Source organism: Mesoplodon mirus (genome assembly GCF_964341445.2).
Source record: "Mesoplodon mirus genome assembly, chromosome: 5".
NCBI classification, from domain to species: Eukaryota; Metazoa; Chordata; class Mammalia; order Artiodactyla; family Ziphiidae; genus Mesoplodon; species Mesoplodon mirus.
Window position 1 is genome coordinate 117,080,369 of NC_138980.1, and position 19,057 is coordinate 117,099,425.

Here is a 19,057-nt window from a genome sequence, read left to right on the forward strand (position 1 = left end):
TGTTAAGTGCCATAATCATTTCACTTGATTTCCTGCTAATATTTTTCCTACCTCTCCAGTTGCTTTCTCTGAACATTGCATTTTCTATCCAACCATTAAGTCATGGCATATCTTGAGTCTTGGTCCTCGATTCTCCGTATTATCTCTAGTCTTTCCATAGGTGGCTATATCCATACCCATTAATTTCCACCTATACTGGGGACACTAACATTTATATCTCTAGGCCATACTCTTTTCTGCCTTCTTGATACCTCCTGTTGAATAACAGATCCAAAAGTTGACTTATGATCTTCCCTTCCAATCTAGACCCTCTTCCAGTACTTCTGTCTTAGAGAATGGCATGCACCATTGAGATGTGAAATCTAGAAACACGAAAGTCATCCTTGACCCTTCTTTCTCAAATCTGTCTATTTCTTTCCATATCCCCCAGCCCACCACTCTAATCCAGGCTTCCCATCATGCTTCACCAGGACTAGAGTGAAGACTCCTAACTGGTCTGCCTTCATCTGTGCTGATACTTTCCAAAGTATTGTCCATATAGCACACAGATTATCTTTAAAATTGAAATTCCAATCATATTATCCTATTGCTTAAATATGTCAGTGTATCCCCATAAAGCCCTTTCTCTTTCTTTTTTTTTTTTTTTTTTTTTAACATGGTGTTTGAGAGTCTGCCTGATCTGGTCCCTATCTATCTCTGTCTTTGCTCTGTCTACTCCAGCTATACTGGACTCCTTGAAGACCCTTCCACAGACCTGTGAATGGAAAACTCATCTCCTTCCTTACTTTAGCTCTTACTTGGATTTTCGTTCCTAGCTTATGTGTAACTTCCTCGGGAAACCTGCTATTAATAGGTTCTCAGGATACTGTATACCTTGCCTTCATGACTCATTAAAAAATTACATATTTTAATGTGATTTTTTTGGTTGGTGTCAGTTCTTCCACTTGATTGAAGTTATATGAGAGCAGAAAGAGTATCTGTTTTGCTCACCATTATAACCCTAGTACCTAGCACTGTGTCTGGAACACAGTATGAGCTCTAAATATGAACTGAATAATTCTGTGAATGAAAGGATGAATGAAGGAATGAATGAAATAATGACTATAATAGAGAGTAACAGAAAAAAATTTGTTGAAGAGAATAAGAATAAATGATAGGGAAAAATTAATGGAGGTTATGAAACTTGGGGAGGTCTTGGAAGGAAGGAAAGATTTTGAAGAGACAGTAAGGTGAAGAAAGGCATTCTGAGCTGGGGAACCATATAAGCAGAATATTAGGAATAGATATTATCTTCTTTAGGTGATAAGATGGTAACTTAATCAGGTAAAGCATTCCGGTTCATTTTTATAAACAGTGGAGTTAACACTGACTATCCAAGATTAGTCTAAACGTATGGACTTCAGAATTCCAGGCAGTAGGAGACCGTCCCAATAATACAGTCTATCTAGTACATCATTCCATTGGGAGAATTAAAAAGTTTTATGACTTTGCAAAAAGGTGCTTTCTCAGAATAGGATATTTCAATTGATCTTTAAAAAAAAAAATACAGAAAGTATTTTTCCAATCAGTGACTACTTGGTCTTATTCTGGAGAATTATTTGGAAAGGTTTGGTGTTAATGACTGAAACCATAGTGCTTTCAACTCAGGTCAGGATGATAAATCCCCTCGTGTGTTTTCTTCATTTTATTTATTTATTTATTTATTTATGCATGCATGCATGCATGCGGTACGCGGGCCTCTCACTGTTGTGGCCTCTCCCGTTGTGGAGCACAGGCTCCGGACGCACAGGCTCAGCGGCCATGGATCACAGGCCCAGCCACTCCGCAGCATGTGGGATCTCCCCGGACCGGGGCACGAACCCGTGTCCCCTGCATCGGCAAGCGGACTCTCAACCACTGGTGGGAAGCCCTGTTTTCTTTATTGTAAAATTCTTCCTGAGTTTGATACATGCATAGCGGGATAGTAGGAACTATGATGCTATTACCTAGCTTCCCTATGAGACCCCTATCTTCCATTTGACATGGATTCAATATCCATTTGACATGGATTCAATATGATTAAAAGTGAAAATGGAAAATAAGTTAATTATTGCTCTTCTGCATCTATCTCATTGCTCTCTTGTTTTTAATTCTTCATTTGTGTTGGTGACCTTTTCTGTGTTTGGGCAAGCATCCCCTAAGCTTTTATCCAGTGATTAAGAAGCATTCATTACACACTCTGTTTGACATGGTCATTACTTAATGCTCACTTAACAAAATTCTACAAGACCAAATTATCACAGTGGGTGAAGGAACAGATGGCCAGCCTGCCAGAATCCATGCCTGCTTCGTTTCATGCCTTCTCAAGTCTGCCACAAAGAAGCCACATGCGAGACCTAAGGCCGCTGTCCAAACAGTAACTTGCCTGTCCAGCTGTGCTTCAGTATTCTCATCTGTGCAGTCTGGGTAGGTGTTCTTCCCATCTGAGTGTAGCTGGATCCCTGAGCTACAGGGATCTCACTGCCTCATGGTTAAGATGGCAGTCACAGAGGGCAGATTCCAAAAGTAAAAACAGAAATCCTTTCCCCCTCCTCCTGTCATTGCCTTCAAAATCAAAGCCACTTTGCTAAATTTCAAAAGAAAGAGCTGTAGTTTTGGGGAAAGAGTGCACCTACTTTTAATACCTATTTGTAATTAAAAGATTATCCACAATCTGATATTTTACAAATTGCCCCAGCCTTCAGCAAACAAAATTGAGCTTGGCTCCAGGCTTAAAATTGGATTGTTGCAACCTGCTAGGTGTGGATGAGAAAGGGCTACAAATGAAAATGCAACCAACCTCTAAACTTTAGGTTTTTGTTATAGACTATGAAAAGTAGTTTAGATTATATGCTGTTATTCCTAAAATTAATACTAATTTTCAGTCAATCATCATATATTTATGAAGCAACATCAGAGTATCTAGCACTTTATCAGCATATGTGGGGATAAAAAAAAATACAAGGAGTAGGGGTTCCTGTGCATGAGTGTTTATAATCTCATCAGGGATACAAAAGAGACCCATAAAATAATTAGAGAAGGAAGCAGTATACAGTGAGATGCTAATCATGCAGTACAGGCGGTAAGTTCAGTAGAAGCCTGAAAAAGATGAGCTGTCAGAGGAAGATTGATGAAGAACATGGAAATTTTGTAGCTGCTTAGAGACACCGTTCGAAACAGTGAGATTGCTTGATGCTCCTGAAACCTGGGCTCAGATATTTGCTTATAACAGAAACACATTGGTCTCTCCTCTGTCTTTACTCCATGTCCCATCCTACTGACATGTAGAAGAGGAAACTTGAATGGTATCTTACCACTTTGCACCACCTGCTGATGTGTATTCTGGAGCTCAAATTATATTTTGCATTGCATGCAATGTGAGTTCTGACAGATGTACTTTTCAAACAGGTGATTTGCTGAGTTCTGTTTGGAAACAGCTCCCTGATTTTAAAGGGCTTTTTAAGGAATTAGAGAGAAATTCTTATGATTTATTGGCAATAACCAGAGCTGGCTTATTACAATCACTGGAAGCAGAAAGAGATTTTTCCCCCCTAGATTAATCAAAAATTATTGAATGCCCATTTTTTCAATTAGATTGGATTGCATTTATGGTTTCTAAAATTTCATAGGAATTTTCACAAGGAAATCCCTTCTCTTACTCTAATGGTTATCTGAAAAAAAGGAAAACATGACATTGATTATCATGATGGTCCATACTTTAGATATCCATGTTTCCTGTAGATTTTAGAAATGTTTATCCTATTGACCCAAGATTTCAAGGTGCACTTGGGTCTTCTGTTACTAGCTTCAACAGTAATAATTACTTAATTTTATACAGCATTCAGTAGTTTATAAAAGGCTTCTATAGAATTAGCGTCCTTTATTTTAGAAAGGAAATCAAAGGGCAACATTATCTTTTGTCTTGTGTTCAGTACATATTGTTCTGTTAATGATTATATCACATAATCAATCATGAAGCAAATATTATTGGTTAGGTAAAAGATGTCCCAAAACAGGCAGCATGTTTTGAAGGACTAAAAAAAATGTATATGCATTGTGACTACAGACTAATGAGACAGATTTCTGTTTGAGTAATAAAATATTCTGAGCTGACGTGGTAGTTTAGGAAGCTTATTTTGGCATCAGTGCAGGATGAATGGACAGAGGAAGAAATGTAAGATGGAGCTATAGTAATAGTTATCACTTTGTAAATGATAGCTCCTCTTGCTATATTTTGTTAATAATTTTTAAAAGTCATACTAATATTTAATAAGATATCTATTTATTGGGAAAAGAGGACTTATCAACTATTGTCACTCAAATGATTACATGTGTTTATAGAAATAATGTGCATAATGGCTTTCCTCAGAGTGTTGGCTACGTAAAAAACATACTACCATTGGTAAGCCCAACTCTAAACTAGAGTAAATGGCTAAAGATCAACCCCAAGAAATCTTAATTCTTTCTTCAGTATTTTCTTCAATCGTACAGTGACAGGTCCTCCTTGATGGCACCTAAATAGCCACTTCTGCACTCTTCCTAGGCACTGCTCCAAACTTAACTGCTCTCCTGATCTCCAAAATCATCAATTTTTTTACCACGCTGTGTGATGAGAGCCAAGTGAAATTAGTTTTAGCTAAGGTGTTAATTGTTGATAAATATGAGTGCTTTGTCAGCCAACTCTAAGAATAGACAAGGGCTCTGGTTTCCTTAGTCAGCTTCATTGCTACAAGAAACAACTACTTAGGGACTACAGTGGATTGAAGAGTACCTGTCCAAAATTCCTGTCTACCAGGAATCTCAGAATGTGACCTTATTTGGAAATAGGGTCTGTATTAGTTTGCTGGAACTGCCAAAACAAAATACCACAGCCTGGGTAGCTTAAACAATAGAATGCATTTCCTCACAGTTCTCATAGTGCAAGATCAAGGTGTCAGCAGGTTTGGTTTCTCCTGAGGCCTTTCTCCTTGGGTTGTCCATAGCTACCCTCTTACTTTGTCCTCACATGGCCTTTCCTCTGGTATTGGAACATCGTTCATATCTCTTTTGTGTGTCCAAATTTCCTCTTCTTATAAGGGAGATTGGATTGGGTTAGGGACCATATTATGGCCTCCTGTCACCTTAATTGCCTCTTTAAAGTCTGTATCTCCAAATACAGTCATATTTTGAGATACTAGAGGTTAGGGCTTCAACATATGAATTTGGGGGGAACATAATTCAGCCCATCACAAGGGCTTTGCAGATATAAGTAATTAAGGATCTTGAGATGAAATTATTCTGGACTATGGTGGGCCCTGAATCCAATGACTGGTATACTTATAAGAAGAGAAGAGAACACAGAGAAACACAGGAAAGAAGGCATGTGTGGATGGAGGCAAGGATTGGAGTTATGCTGCTACAATCCAAGGAGCGCCAAGAGCCACCAGAAGCTGGAAGAGATGAGGAAGGGTTTTGCCCTAGCATCTTCAGAGGGAGTATGGCCCTGCCGACACACCTTGATTTCAGACTTCTAGCCTACAGAAATGTGAGCGAATAAATTTCTATTGTTTGAAGCCACCAGGTTTGTGGCAATTTGTTAAAGCAGTCCTGGGAAACTAACACAGGAACCCTAAACACCTTTGTAGCCACTAGTCATCTCAGTGCCTTCCTCTAGACAGTTATGTATGAAGAGAGTCCAGCATTAATTCTCGAGGAGAAAGTTTTTCAATAGGTATTAAAAAAAAAAAATCTCTCTTTAGCCTCAGATTTCAGTTTTCATAATGTATTCAAGTATTTTATATTTAAGGAACAATTTGTTAAATTTGCTGATTCTCCCCTTAGATGGAGTGTTTTAGGTTTATTTATAGTTTACCTCTCTATACATATACAAAATACCCAGAAAATATTGAGAGTTTTTTCCTCAAATGGCTGAATTTACAATTTACATTTAAAAAGGAGGAGTAGAAAAGAGGAAGAGGATCAACTAGTGTTGAAAATGGAATGAAAGCTTCAATCATGTAAACATTCCCAGAATAACTCCTTCTTTTTCAACTAGTTTAAAATAGAGTGGCAATGGCTCAAAATGGCAACTGCCAAAATGTTCAAACCTTATTAAATATAAAAGCAACACTATGATAGAATTTTAACGTGTTTTTAAGACGAGAGTTTGGAGTGAACTTTTGGGTCATAACTCTTCCTATTTGCTTGCATTACTAAAACAACTAGTGAAACTAAGCTCTTGCAATAGTCTTACTGGCATTTCCTTATTACATAATCTAAAATGTACATTTATTTTTAATATCTAAGTGCCAGTGTTTTGAGAATGTAATTTGTAAAATTGACCAGGTCTGTGTACACATTGTCACAGGACAGTGTTAACCTATTTACGTTCTAATAATCTGCTTACACACCATGAGGAATTCATGATGTGGGGCATAGTCTCTAAATGTGTGAAAAGCTAACCATGTTACACATATAGAAATCACTTCAACTCTCTACTGTTGGAATTGTGAGAAGGTAGATGCAGAAAAGCAGCAAACCATATACAGATCTATTGCTTTTGTGAGCAATTAATCTTGTTGACATATTTATATGAAATTGCATAAAAATGCCTAAAAAGCATGCTGTTGACTTCAATTGTTCATTAATATTGATCATATGCTGCCCCCATTTTGTTAGGAGCTACTTAAAGATTACCTACAAAAGTATTACAGCGTTATCGATTTTAAAACTCCCTGAAGCCTCTGGTATCTTGCAAGTCCGCTTATACCTTCATTAAGAATGACATTACCGGGCTTCCCTGGTGGCGCAGTGGTTGAGAGTCCGCCTGCCGATGCAGGGGACGCAGGTTCGTGCCCCGGTCCGGGAAGATCCCACATGCCGTGGAGCGGCTGGGCCCGTGAGCCATGGCCGGTGAGCCTGCACGTCCAGAGCCTGTGCTCTGCAACGGCAGGGGCCACAACGGTGAGAGGCCCGCGTACCACAAAAAAAAAAAAAAAAAAAAAAAAGAATGACATTACCAAGTGTTGTCTAATCAGATAATTTCAACTTCTATGAACACTAATCAGAACTGAAGCTCATAACCACCATTGTGTATACTTCTTCTGTACACCTGTAATACAAAAAGAAGCAGACTTTTGAAATGGAAATGAATTGAGATGGCCCTCGTTTTTACAAGCTCTGAGTGGTTCAGTAACACTACTTGGATTTCAAATTTTGCTCTGCTTTTAAATTGTTTTCAAAGCGATGTATAAGTTATAGATTAGCACTGACATGTTACAAAAAAATATATGAGGTGTCCTAAATATTCCAAAGTTTTGGCAGCAAAAGTTAAGAATGTGGCCATATTACAAACATTTGTTAATATGATTATCACTAAGGAAATTCTAGAATTAAATTTTCAGAAACCATTACATAAATTAAAAAATGTTAATACTGAGCATAGTATATTTGCAGTGAAAGATAGCCATTAAAACTACGTTTAAAAAATGAGATACATAAACTGGATCACTAAGTATTTTCTTTTGTTGTTAGCGTCCTCATCCAGCTGCTGACAATTCCATTCAAAACATTTATCACAAATTACTAGCAGAACTCAGCACATAATAGATGCCTAATGAATAAATGTTATTTAAGCTTAACTGGAAAAAACAAATTAACAACACCTCTATGTTGAGCAAGGTCAGGGTCAGTTTCTTTCTTATTCTCACAGTACAAGCAATGGTATATGCTATAGGTGATCGTTATTATTTTTCAGTGTGCCAAGACCTTAAAATAATACCTACTTACTTTCAGTATCCAAATAGAGAAGATTATTGGATGCGGGGGAAAACTTAAAAAACACAAGAGTTTCCTAGGCTGTCTAATTCTCAGATGACCAGCTCACTTATCATCTGGGGAAAGAAACCTGGAAACTCTTGATACATATTTTAATTGTCATTATTTAACATCAAACATAAAATTTTTTGGCTACCAAGAAAATTTTGTGAGTTGAGAACTTGGGCTACATTTGTTATCTTATCTTTATGTACTAAGTTGTTTTCTCATTATTTCTTTTTGCTAATGTTTTAAGTGAATGTCTTTCTTTATACAGGAATTATTAAATTAGGAGACTAAAACACTATTAATCAGATTATATGATGTTAAATTTTTCTTGATCATATATTTGCCAAAGAATTAGGATACAGGTATAATCATTAGGCAAAAGTTTACATTCTAATGATCTGTTATTTACAGTTATAATAATATTACAAATGTAATACTCTAGGAGCTTAAACCGCATTAGAGACAAAAAATATTGGAAACTAATTATGAATTTAAAGGACTTGAACCTTAAAAGGTTTAGAAAAGTTACAGAAAGTATCGTAATTAATTACCAGTTGAAATGCCAAAAGACGTATAGCTTATAAACCTTGTAAGCTTTAATGGGGTCCCCGCAAAAGATATGATGGTTATCACTCATTAGTCCCATATCGTTGTTTATTAAAAAATTATCAGAAACCTACTGTGTGCTGACCATGACTCTTACCACAGAGAATTAAGAGTCTAATGGAGAAAAGTATCATGTAACCAGTCATTTCAACACTCTACCGTGAGTTCTCCAAAAGAATGTATACAAGGCATATAACATCAGTTTCATGGTATAATTATTAGGGACAAAAAAGAAAAAAATCTGTATGTTGGGCAGGGTCAACTTCTTATCTTCACAGTATAAGCAACAGTATACACATACCAAATATATTATTGCAAAATAATAGGGGGAAATGCGTTTGACAGTTGATTTCAAACATAGCTGAAGTGGAGTACTGTTAGCATAGCAGAGCCTCTCTATATTCATAATATCTAACACACTGACCCATTTGCTGAAAATACTCTGAAATATTTCCACTTAGGAAGCCTTTGGAGTCCTATATTATTTATAGGAATGTGCTTAGTGAGTGCATGCTGATTCTGTAGGCATCTGTCAAGATTAACATATTAATCTACAGATCTTCAACAGGGCAGGAAGTGTGGCTTAATGGAAAGGGCTTGGGTTTGTAGTCGGGCAGAATGTGTTAAAGAAAATCTTGGCTTTTGCAGTTACACATGTTACTTAACCTCTCTGCTCAAACCTGTTTTCTTGCCTGTAGAACAAAGATATGTTCTTACAGAGCATCATAAAGAATACTATGTATTTCATGTTGCTTAGCGTATAAAGCACTCTAGAAAGGTTAAATCCTTGCCCCATTTGCCTTACCTCATCTTCGCCCTGTAAATGAAAATCATTGAACTTCTTAGAGTAGGAAAAATAACAGCAGCTACAACCTTTGTAACAGATAATCTTTTTCTGAAACCCAGATGTCAGCTGAGGTCATGATGTCTTTGGGGGTATAAATAAAATGAGCTGCAACTCTCTAGCTCGTATCTTTGGGGAATCTCAGAGGCTGCACCAAGATTGCTGGGCAGACTTTGCCTGTGCCCTCAGGAAATATCTAGAGTGTCTAGGACTAGATACCTCTGTCAGCTCGGTCTTCAGGTTCCTGTATCCACTGGATTCTTGAGTCCCTCAGGCGTCGTGTCCTGCAACACTTCTTCCCTTCTGCCAGGAGGAGCCAGATGAATAGCACAGCTCTTTCCCCTTGGTTTCCCCCAATACCACACACAGGTCTGACTGTCAATTTGGATAGTCCAGCAGAGACAGGTCACATTGCAGCAGTGCCAACAACTTAAACCTGAATTTTAGACATCACAGTTTCCTACCAGCTACTTTTCTTCCCATATTACAGCCTCACAGCATACTGCTTGACCCTCCTCGCTCCCTGAAATTTACTTCCATCTCTGCTTGTGGGGTCTCCCCTCCTGGGTTGTCCCCATTCATCCCTAAGTTCTTCCTTCTATAAGGCAGAGCCACTAACTCATCCTCAGCTTCTAGCCAAGTTCTACTTTTCCAGAGATGCAGGAAGCATGAGTAAACAGAGTCATCTATTCCAGGCTCATATTTGCTCCTTGTTCTTCCAAGTGACTTCCATTGACCACTTTCCTCATAATCACAGCTTTAACTGCTCCCAAGGACTGGCAGAGGCCTTACTATTTCAGTTGTTTGCTTTTTATCCCTCCCTCACCCAGCTCTGTAAGTAGAAGGGAACATGGAAAATATTTATTTTCTTTCTGATATAAATAATATCACTCTCTTGAGGGGTCAGAAATAGCTTAATCATTTTTGGTTTTAATAACTTTTTTCCTACTAGAGAGAATTCCTTAAACTCAACATTCCTCATATTAGTTGAGGTTTTTGGTTTTTATTTTTGAGAAATCACTGAATTCTTATTAGGCTTGTTCCCTCATCTGTAAAATTGAAATATTGGATTAGGTGATCTCAAACGCTCCTTATTTGTTCAAAATTATATAATTCTTAGGCTATAATTATTAATATCTTTTGGCAATTATATGCATGGCTATCAGTTATCAGTTAATAAAAAAATCTAAGTCATGTATTTTCTTATTTTGAGTGAACTGATGAGTCAACCCTCTAATGTCACTTTTATTTCTTTCACTCCTCCCCAGTTGGTTGATTCTGTAAAGAATGTAGGTTTTAGGATCACAGATTCTTAGCTTGAGACCTAAATGCATCACTCGTAGATGTTCATTTGGGAAATATTATCTAATCTTTCTGTCTTTAAGTTTTTGAAAAAGGTAAAAGAGAATGGTAAGGACAACTACATCATCTAGTTGCTAGGAGGAATAAATGAGATTATTTATGTGAAAGGAATTTGTAAGTTGTCAGGCATCGTTAATGTTGATTAATTTGAGAGGAGGGAGGAAATAGAAAGTGAGAAAGAAGAGAATGACGGAGGGATTCTGTAACATGGTTTGCATCTCTTCGTGACGGAAAAAAATGACCACTGGTGTTAACACCTTCTTCCTGTCTCAAACATCTACAACATACCACCTCAAGGACAGGTGTTAGTTGGTCTAATTGACAAGTACTGCATAGCGCTAAACTACCTACTTGAATAAATGTATTGTTTTTAATTGGTATGAAGATATCTGAAGAAAAATCACAGGTACATTGATTTCTTTTCACTCTTTGAAAGTCAGCCCTACCAAGAATTGAGGATCTAGACACCAGAGTTGCCACATTGTTGCCTATTTCATAAATATCTTTATTAGATTCTACAACCATTGAATTTCATGAAATTTTAAACTGGAAGAAACTGTCAAACAGCTACTGGAGGAGATGATAGAATTATGAAGTCTTGCAGGATAGCGTTACCCAAACTCTGAGTGCTTTCTGTTGTCAACTTTGTGATGATGGTGAATTTCCTTTTCTCTCATCAAGTTATTAAATGGCTTTGACCCACACTTGGGTAGCCATTCACTATTGCGACCTTTTAATACAGCACTCCCCAACCTTTTTGGCACCAGGGACCTGTTTCATGGAAGACAATTTTTCCACGGACAGGGGTGGGGAGGGTGGATGGTTCAGGTGGTAATGCAAGCAATGGGGAGCTATGGGGAGCGATAGGGAGCAATGCGGAGTGGCGGATGAAGCTTTGCTCGCTCGCCTGCCCCTCATCTTCTGCTGTGCGGCCCGGTTCCTAACAGGCTGCGGACCAGTACTGGTCCATGGCCCAGGGGTTGGGGACCCCTTATTTAATAGCCTTGCCCCCACCCAGCTGACTCTGGTTATCACCATTCTTGTGCCAACACCTTCACCTACTTTCTAGTCTCTGCTGAAACCACTCGCTCTTCTTCTTATCTTCCTCCAGACTCAGGAATTTATCTCTACATACAGAGTCAGACACTTGGTTTAATTACTCTTGCTTGCCTTTTCTAGTATGTACATCTTAACTTTCTCTTCAGCGATTTTTGTTTCACATAAGTGTGTTCTAGTCTCTCCAATTAAAAAAAAAGGGGGGGGCAAGAAAGTAGAGAATACTATATATTTTGCTTAGCCTTTCTTCATCTCCCAGGGAGAACTTTTTCTTCCTTCAAGTTTTCTTCACAAACTCTAATCTGGATTCTGCCCTGAGTCAATTAGCATCTTCCAAGAGGCCAACTAACAATATAAGACAGAATTAGACGTGCAAAAGATTTATTGTGGGGGGGGGAGCGGAATAACTGTGATAGACAAACAGGAGAGAGCAAGATTAGGTAGGATGAGCCTTCAGACTGTGACACAAGCCTGTCAACTCTGAAGGGAGAAAAGGAATGAAGGAATATTGCAAAGAAAAAGCCTTGGATGCTATGCCAGTTGAAAAAATCTCAGCCATACCAAAGGGGCACCCCAGAGTAAAGAATGTGCAGTAGAGGAGTCCCAGGGTCAGGCAGGACTGGCCCAGCTCTACACCTCCACCGTGCCAGCAGCTGGTTCTCTCCAAGGGAGGTGGAGCACCACAATCCTATTGACTCTCACAGTACCAGTCACTCTGGTGAAGTTACTTTCTCAAAGCTTAAAAATAACTCTCAGTGTCTCTTCTCTATATTTGCAACTTTCGATGAGCTACTTCCTATACATTGGCAAAAATTGTAGTTCTCCCGAAGTATGCCCCACCACGAGCTCACAGATAGTCGAAAAAACTATTGCAACCAGCTCACCACTCCACTTGACCCATGTGGTTATAGTCACTTAAAGCTTATGCTACTTTCACCAGGAGGATACAAAAACTCTTCTGTGTTTGTGACTCTAGAAATTGCCATTCACTATTACTTTTTAAACATGCAGAAGAGATGTTATAATTCAGAGACCTTAATAACAATATTTTACTTAGTGCTAATACTTTCTGAGTTTTTCATATGTGTCCGTTCTGGGTATTTTATATGTATGAATTCTTTCTTTTTTTAAAATTTTATTTATTTATTTTTGGCTGTGTTGGGTCTTTGTTTCTGTGCGAGGGCTTTCTCTAGTTGCGGCAAGAGCGAGCCACTCTTCATCGCGCTGCGCGGGCCTCTCACTATCGCGGCCTCTCTTGTTGTGGAGCACAGGCTCCAGACGTGCAGGCTCAGTAGTTGTGGCTCACGGGCCCCGTTGCTCCGCAGCATGTGGGATCTTCCCACACCAGGGCTCGAACCCGTGTCCCCTGCATTGGCAGGCAGACTCTCAACCACTGTGCCACCAGGGAAGCCCTGTAGGAATTCTTTTCATCTCTATCATCCCCCTTTGTGGTAGATTGTATTAGTATTGCATTCAGCAGAAGATGAGACTGAGGTAAGGAGAGGTTAAATAAATCGTCCAAGACCACATGGCTAGAAAGTGATGAAACCGGGATTCAAACCCAGGCCATTGATCTCTAGAACTCCCATAACTACTACATTTCCTATGGCACTAATATCCAGAACACTTTCCTCTATAAAATTATTAATTGCAAAATGTTGACCCAATGTCTACTTTAAAGCATATGCATCATGCAGCAATATTCTTTTTCTATCTTTCAGGTCCCTGCACTCCTAATCCGTGCCATAATGGAGGAACCTGTGAAATAAGTGAAGCATACCGAGGGGATACATTCATAGGCTATGTCTGTAAATGTCCCCGAGGATTTAATGGGATTCACTGTCAGCACAGTAAGTCATCCACAGTCACTGTGCTTTTACTATCATTGATTGCAAAATATACAAGTCATTATTCTTGTTTGTAGTAGAATGATAGAATTTTTGAGCAGCAAAGAACCCTGGACATTGGCTAATGCTACTTCTCTCCCACTGAATACAGCACATTCCCCACTGACTCCTAGACTGTGTTTCTATACTCCCAGGCGTGTTGGCCCTTTTCATAGTTGTTCAGCCATACTTGCAAAATGCTGCTTTTATATTGAACTGATATGTGTTTCTTTCTTTCACATTTGTCCTAAAGCTGCATTCTTAAGCTTCCTAGACATTATTCTGTTGATTCAGTTCAGAGATGATACCCAGAAAAGAAAACTGCCCACTCTGCCCTATCTATAAACCAGTTTCCTCCTTCTCACATGTCAGCATTTTTAGTGTGAAAATCTTTGTAAGTTCAACAAGTGTGCTATCTGCATATCTCTCGTTTATGCTTGTTCTTATTTAACCTGAAGTTAAACAAAATATGTCCACTTGTGATGATTTCTTCTTAAAAGTATGGCTCAACATTACTCTCCTTCTAAGGATTTCTAACAGTAAAAGTCTGCCTTTGTATACTCTTACACTCTCCACCCTAGAGCCCTGCAGCACAGGAAAAAAAAAAAGTTAGGATGATATGACCTTGGGTGCAGTCCTTGCCACTAAACACTGGACAGCATCCCATTATGAAAATTCTATTCTCATTTCAAGAGAGGATTCCTCTGTAAGTGTGTGTGCTCTATGCAAGCAGCCCTTGATTGGGGGGCTCAAGTGGGGTTGCCAGACTGTCTTCCTCTGGATGCTGCTCTGACACTATGTCACAAAGCTTTGCCAATAAGTTAGTAGTATTCTCTTCAGGTGGTTAGGTAAATGTCAAGGCAGCCAAGATTCTGGGCTCCCATCTCTGTCTTTCCAGAGATGTTTTGAGATATTCATGTGTGAAGGCTGAGCAGTGATGCTACAATAAGGAAAAATCAGCTGTGGTGACTTTGGACTCAGCCTGACGAAAATCAGGAGCTTCTCAGTCCCTTGTTGGTGATCTGAGCCCTTAGAGACAGTTACAAGCAGTGTAGGTATTACAGTAGGCTGTATTATGTGTATTCTAACAGGCTTCTACAGAAATTCCACAAATTCCTGGCCATTGCAGGTCTCAAGGAAAGTACACAATATTCTCAAAGTCTCAGAGCCAGGATGCACTCTACAGTTTTTGCTGATGATTGGAAATCTGGCTCTGTCTGACATATCCAGTTTTGCCTTACTCATTCTTAACATCACGGTCTTAATCATCACTCTAGTATTCATGGCTTATATATTCATTACTCACGCTAGGACATTCGCCATTCCCCTATTCCCCTCCCTCTGATCAATATCCTATTCCTCCTTCAAGACTTCAAGGTTCTATAACACCTTAAACCTATGTTTAAGGTTTATGGGAAGCTGGAGGCTGAGGGATTCAATTTAGAACTGGGATTTTGTGGTCTAAACAAACTGGTCCCTCTTCTCTGAAGTACATCACTATTAGAAGCAGCAGAGAATGAGGAAAAGGGATTGGATTTGAAATCAGAGACCTGGATTTGAGACCTGACCTCTAAGTTATTGGATAAGTGACCCTGAGCCAGTCACTTGACCTTTTTGTGCTTGTAGACATATAAACAGAGGAATTGAACTAGAAATAAATGATGTCTGGCTCATACAAGCTAGGAGAGTATTATGACTAAATGGGTAGCTTGTTTACTGTACAAAGGTTATCAGGTCTTCCTCTTTACAGATAAAATTGAAAAGGATTATATATTGGGAAAGCAAATTTAGAAGTGCTGGAAGCCCTAAGAGCTTTTCCAGGTGGGAGAACCAAAAAAAGCAGCTGTTTAGTCCCTTGCAAGAATTGCTAGGGATTTGGGTTTGTGTTTCACAATGGTAATTATCTTATAGCCTAGATATACTCTAGAACCTTGCTACTCAAAGTGTAGTCCTGCATCAGCATTACCTGGAAGCTTGTTGGAAATGCAGGTTACCAGGTGCCACCTCAAACCAATTAAATCAGAATCTGTTTTTTAAAATGATCCCCAGTTGACTCCCACACATATCGAAGTTTGAGAAAAATTGCACAAGGCTTTCAGTAGCTAGAACTAGTCATCTCATAGGTTAAGGTAGCAACTTCTGCATTCAGTTACATAACAATGCATTATAGGCAAAATATTTATTATTTTTTGCTAATAAAAACTATAGTGAAAATCAGAGATGGACCAGTATGATATGAACATTTTATTTGGGAAAAGAATTGAAAAAAATTCTTCAGACATCCAATTATAGCAGGGCTTATTAATTTAGTTCTATATGACAGAATGTGAATTAAATATCTTTTGGAATATGCTAAATAGTTAAAGAATTTTATGTTTCATGATATAGGAGTGACAAATACATAGTTAATAGGTTTAGTTTAACAACTATTTTATCAGTATGTTACAAATTAGAAAAAATGTTTCCAGTGCTAGCATTAATATTACCTACATATGTTTTTTTTTTTTTAATTAGGTTTTGGTTTTGAGAACAGTTTTAGGTTTACAGAAAAATTGAGGAGAGAGTACAGAGTTCCCATATAACCCCCTTCCTTAGTCTTCTCTCTTATTAACTTCTTGCATTAATCGGGTATATTTGTTATAGTTGATGAACTGATATTAATATATTATTATTAAGTAAAGTCCATAGTTTACATTAGGGTTTACTGTTTGTACTGTACAGTTCTATGGATTTTGAAAAATGCATAATAGCATGTGTCCACCAAAGCCTCATACAAAATAGTTTCACTAACCTAAAAATCTGTGCTCTGCCTGTTCATCCCTCCCTCTACTCCCAACCCATGGCAACCACTGATTTCTTTTTTTTTTTTTTTTTACTGTCTCTGTGGTTTTGCCTTTTCCAGAATGTCATACAGTTGGAATCCTACAGTATGTAGCTGGAATCATATACTATGTAGACTTTTCAGAGTAACTTGTTTCACTTAGCAGTATGTATTTAAGTTTCCTCCATGTCTTTTTGTGACTTGATAGCTCCTTTTGCTTTTAACCACTGAATAATATTCCACTTTATGGATGTACTTCAGTGTGTTCATTTGTTCACCTATTAAAGAACGTCTTAGTTGCTTCTATTTTTGGCAATTATGAATAAAGTTGCTATAAACCTTCATGTGCAGGTTTTTGTGTGGACATAAGTTTTCAACCCATTTGAGTAAATACCTAAGAGTGTAATTCTTATGGTAACAGTACATTTAGTTTTGTCAGAAACTGCCAAACTGCCTTCCACAGTGGCTGTACCATTTTGCATACTTGTCAGCAAAGAATGAGAGTTTCCTATTCTCACAAGCATTGGTTATTGTCAGTATTTTGGATTTTAGCCATTACAAATGCTTTTTTGGTAATTAAAATAGCATGAGGTTTTAACTTTATAACTAATAATGATCAGTATTGATTTTTATATAGAATTATCAAATTATACATGTTCTTAAAATACCATACATTAATGTGTATCATATACATATATATGTAATAATGTGTATATATGTATATGTACATATATGTATATATACACATACATGTGTGTGTTAATTATAAGATGTAAATTATAAGATGAGTTGAACACCAAAATTGTCTAGAGGTTAGACTTCTGAAAGGCATTTTTAAGCAAGCACTTTTCTGGTGGGAGCTGCATTTTGGGCTGGCTAGAAGTAATCATATTTTATTTGTTGCCTAGTTACAAATCTAATGCCTTAGGGAAGGACTGTTTCTTCATTCTCAGAATTCTTTGCCTATCTTACTACTTAAGGCATTCTGTGCATTCTCCCTACCTGTGCACAGCTCTGCAACCTTCAATTCCTTTTATTGGGTTGGCCAAAAAGTTCAAACTGAGAAAGTTGGCCAGAAAAATCACAGAATCTAAAATTTTCCTCTTTGTATATTATGCTAAATATTGTAAACCAGTTTGGTGTTAATTTTATACTATTAACTAATGGATTCAAACATTCAACAAATATTTATTGGGGACATGAGTCATTTTACTTTTTAAAATTACATGTTTCACTTTTCTCAGAGTTAGCCAATGGTATTTGCTGTTTTGACAATCACTGTTAATTGGATTAATTACATATTTTGCAGTTACATGCATTTTCTGATAGGTGATGCTTGTTAGAATCTGGTTCCACCTCAGCCCTATTGAATCACAATCTTTCCTTGATACCCTGGATATAGTTAAAAGCATCTATATTGTCCTTAGGTGCACCAAGCTTGAGGACTACTGGCTAAAAGAATGACCTTTAATTTCCAAATTATACAGGAGTAAACTTGCTTTTAGGGAAAGAATTCTGGATCAGGCTTGGATATTTGATGCAGTTCTATCTTGATCAATTGATGAAGACTTGGTTAGTATTTAATGGTTCTTTGATTCAGCTTTTTCATCTAATGACTCAATTCAATTCAATAAACACTTACTGAGAACTTCACACTGTATTATGTGCTGGGAATAATATGTCTATAAAAAGTAGAATTAATAATCCTTTGCCCTGCTTCCCTAAATAGGATATTTGTTAGAATAAGATGAAACATTTTAGAACATACTTTACATATCCTAAAGGGTAACAAATTCCTAATGGATGAATATTTTAAAATATAATGGGGATTCCTATTGGTCTTTAATTTTTCCCTTCTCTTAAAAAAATTTTTAATTGTGATTTTTTTTTTGAAAAAATGAGTTGTAGGGCAGGGAGGGAAGCCTAATTTGGAACTTTATGCTTTTCTATAAGAATTCCTCTCTTACATCCTTAATTCTAAGAGGTAATTATTATTTTGTTAAATTACTCTTTCTAATTTTAGCTTGATGGCCTCTTTATTTTAGCTTTCCCACTAGAGGATAAATTTGTCCTAATAAAGTATTCACTTCAAAACTGTGTGGAAACAACCTGGAGTTATTACTGACACCTGCAAGCTATATAACCACAGTGGCTAAATGAAGACCTCTAAGGAGACTTCCAAAATAGACTTGCCTCCAACCTCAAAAGGTTTCTGACTGTAGATAGAGAATTCAGAGTTTTCTGTTCGCTGAGGACTTTGCAGGTCAATGTTAGACCCCTTAACTCTATAAGCCAAAGGTTCTCGAACTTGGTGTGCATATGAATCATCTGGGAGTACAGATAAATATTCAGATTCGTCTTGCTCATCTGTAGAGATTCTAATTCAATAGAAGTAATTTTGGACCCAGGTCTGCCTATTAACAATTACCCTAGTAAAACTGACACAAACAATTCTAGAACACTGGTTCTCACTTTGGTTGCACATTAGAATCACCTGGAGACTTATGAAAACTACTAATGCCTGGCTTCCACCCCAGAGATTCTGATTTAATTGGTCTGGGGTATGGCCTAGGCATTAGGAGTTTTAAAACCTCCCCAGATGATTCTAATGTGCAGCCAAGGCTGGGAATCAGTGTTCTAGAACTATACTGCCAGGAATTA

At 37.7% G+C, this 19,057-nt stretch overlaps 1 protein-coding gene across 3 annotated transcripts in view; it reads left to right on the plus strand.

The window, feature by feature from the left end:
- EDIL3 (EGF like repeats and discoidin domains 3) overlaps window positions 1–19,057 on the plus strand; it is a 438,162-nt gene that overhangs the window by 185,822 nt on the left and 233,283 nt on the right. For 2 of the 3 annotated variants that reach the window (XM_082623484.1, XM_082623485.1), the window contains one exon: window positions 13,411–13,539. The exons of the other annotated variant lie outside the window; for it this stretch is intronic. In XM_082623484.1, the coding sequence (XP_082479610.1) occupies window positions 13,411–13,539 (129 nt within the window). The remainder of the gene's footprint in view (window positions 1–13,410; window positions 13,540–19,057) is intronic. 3 annotated transcript variants of the gene reach the window in all.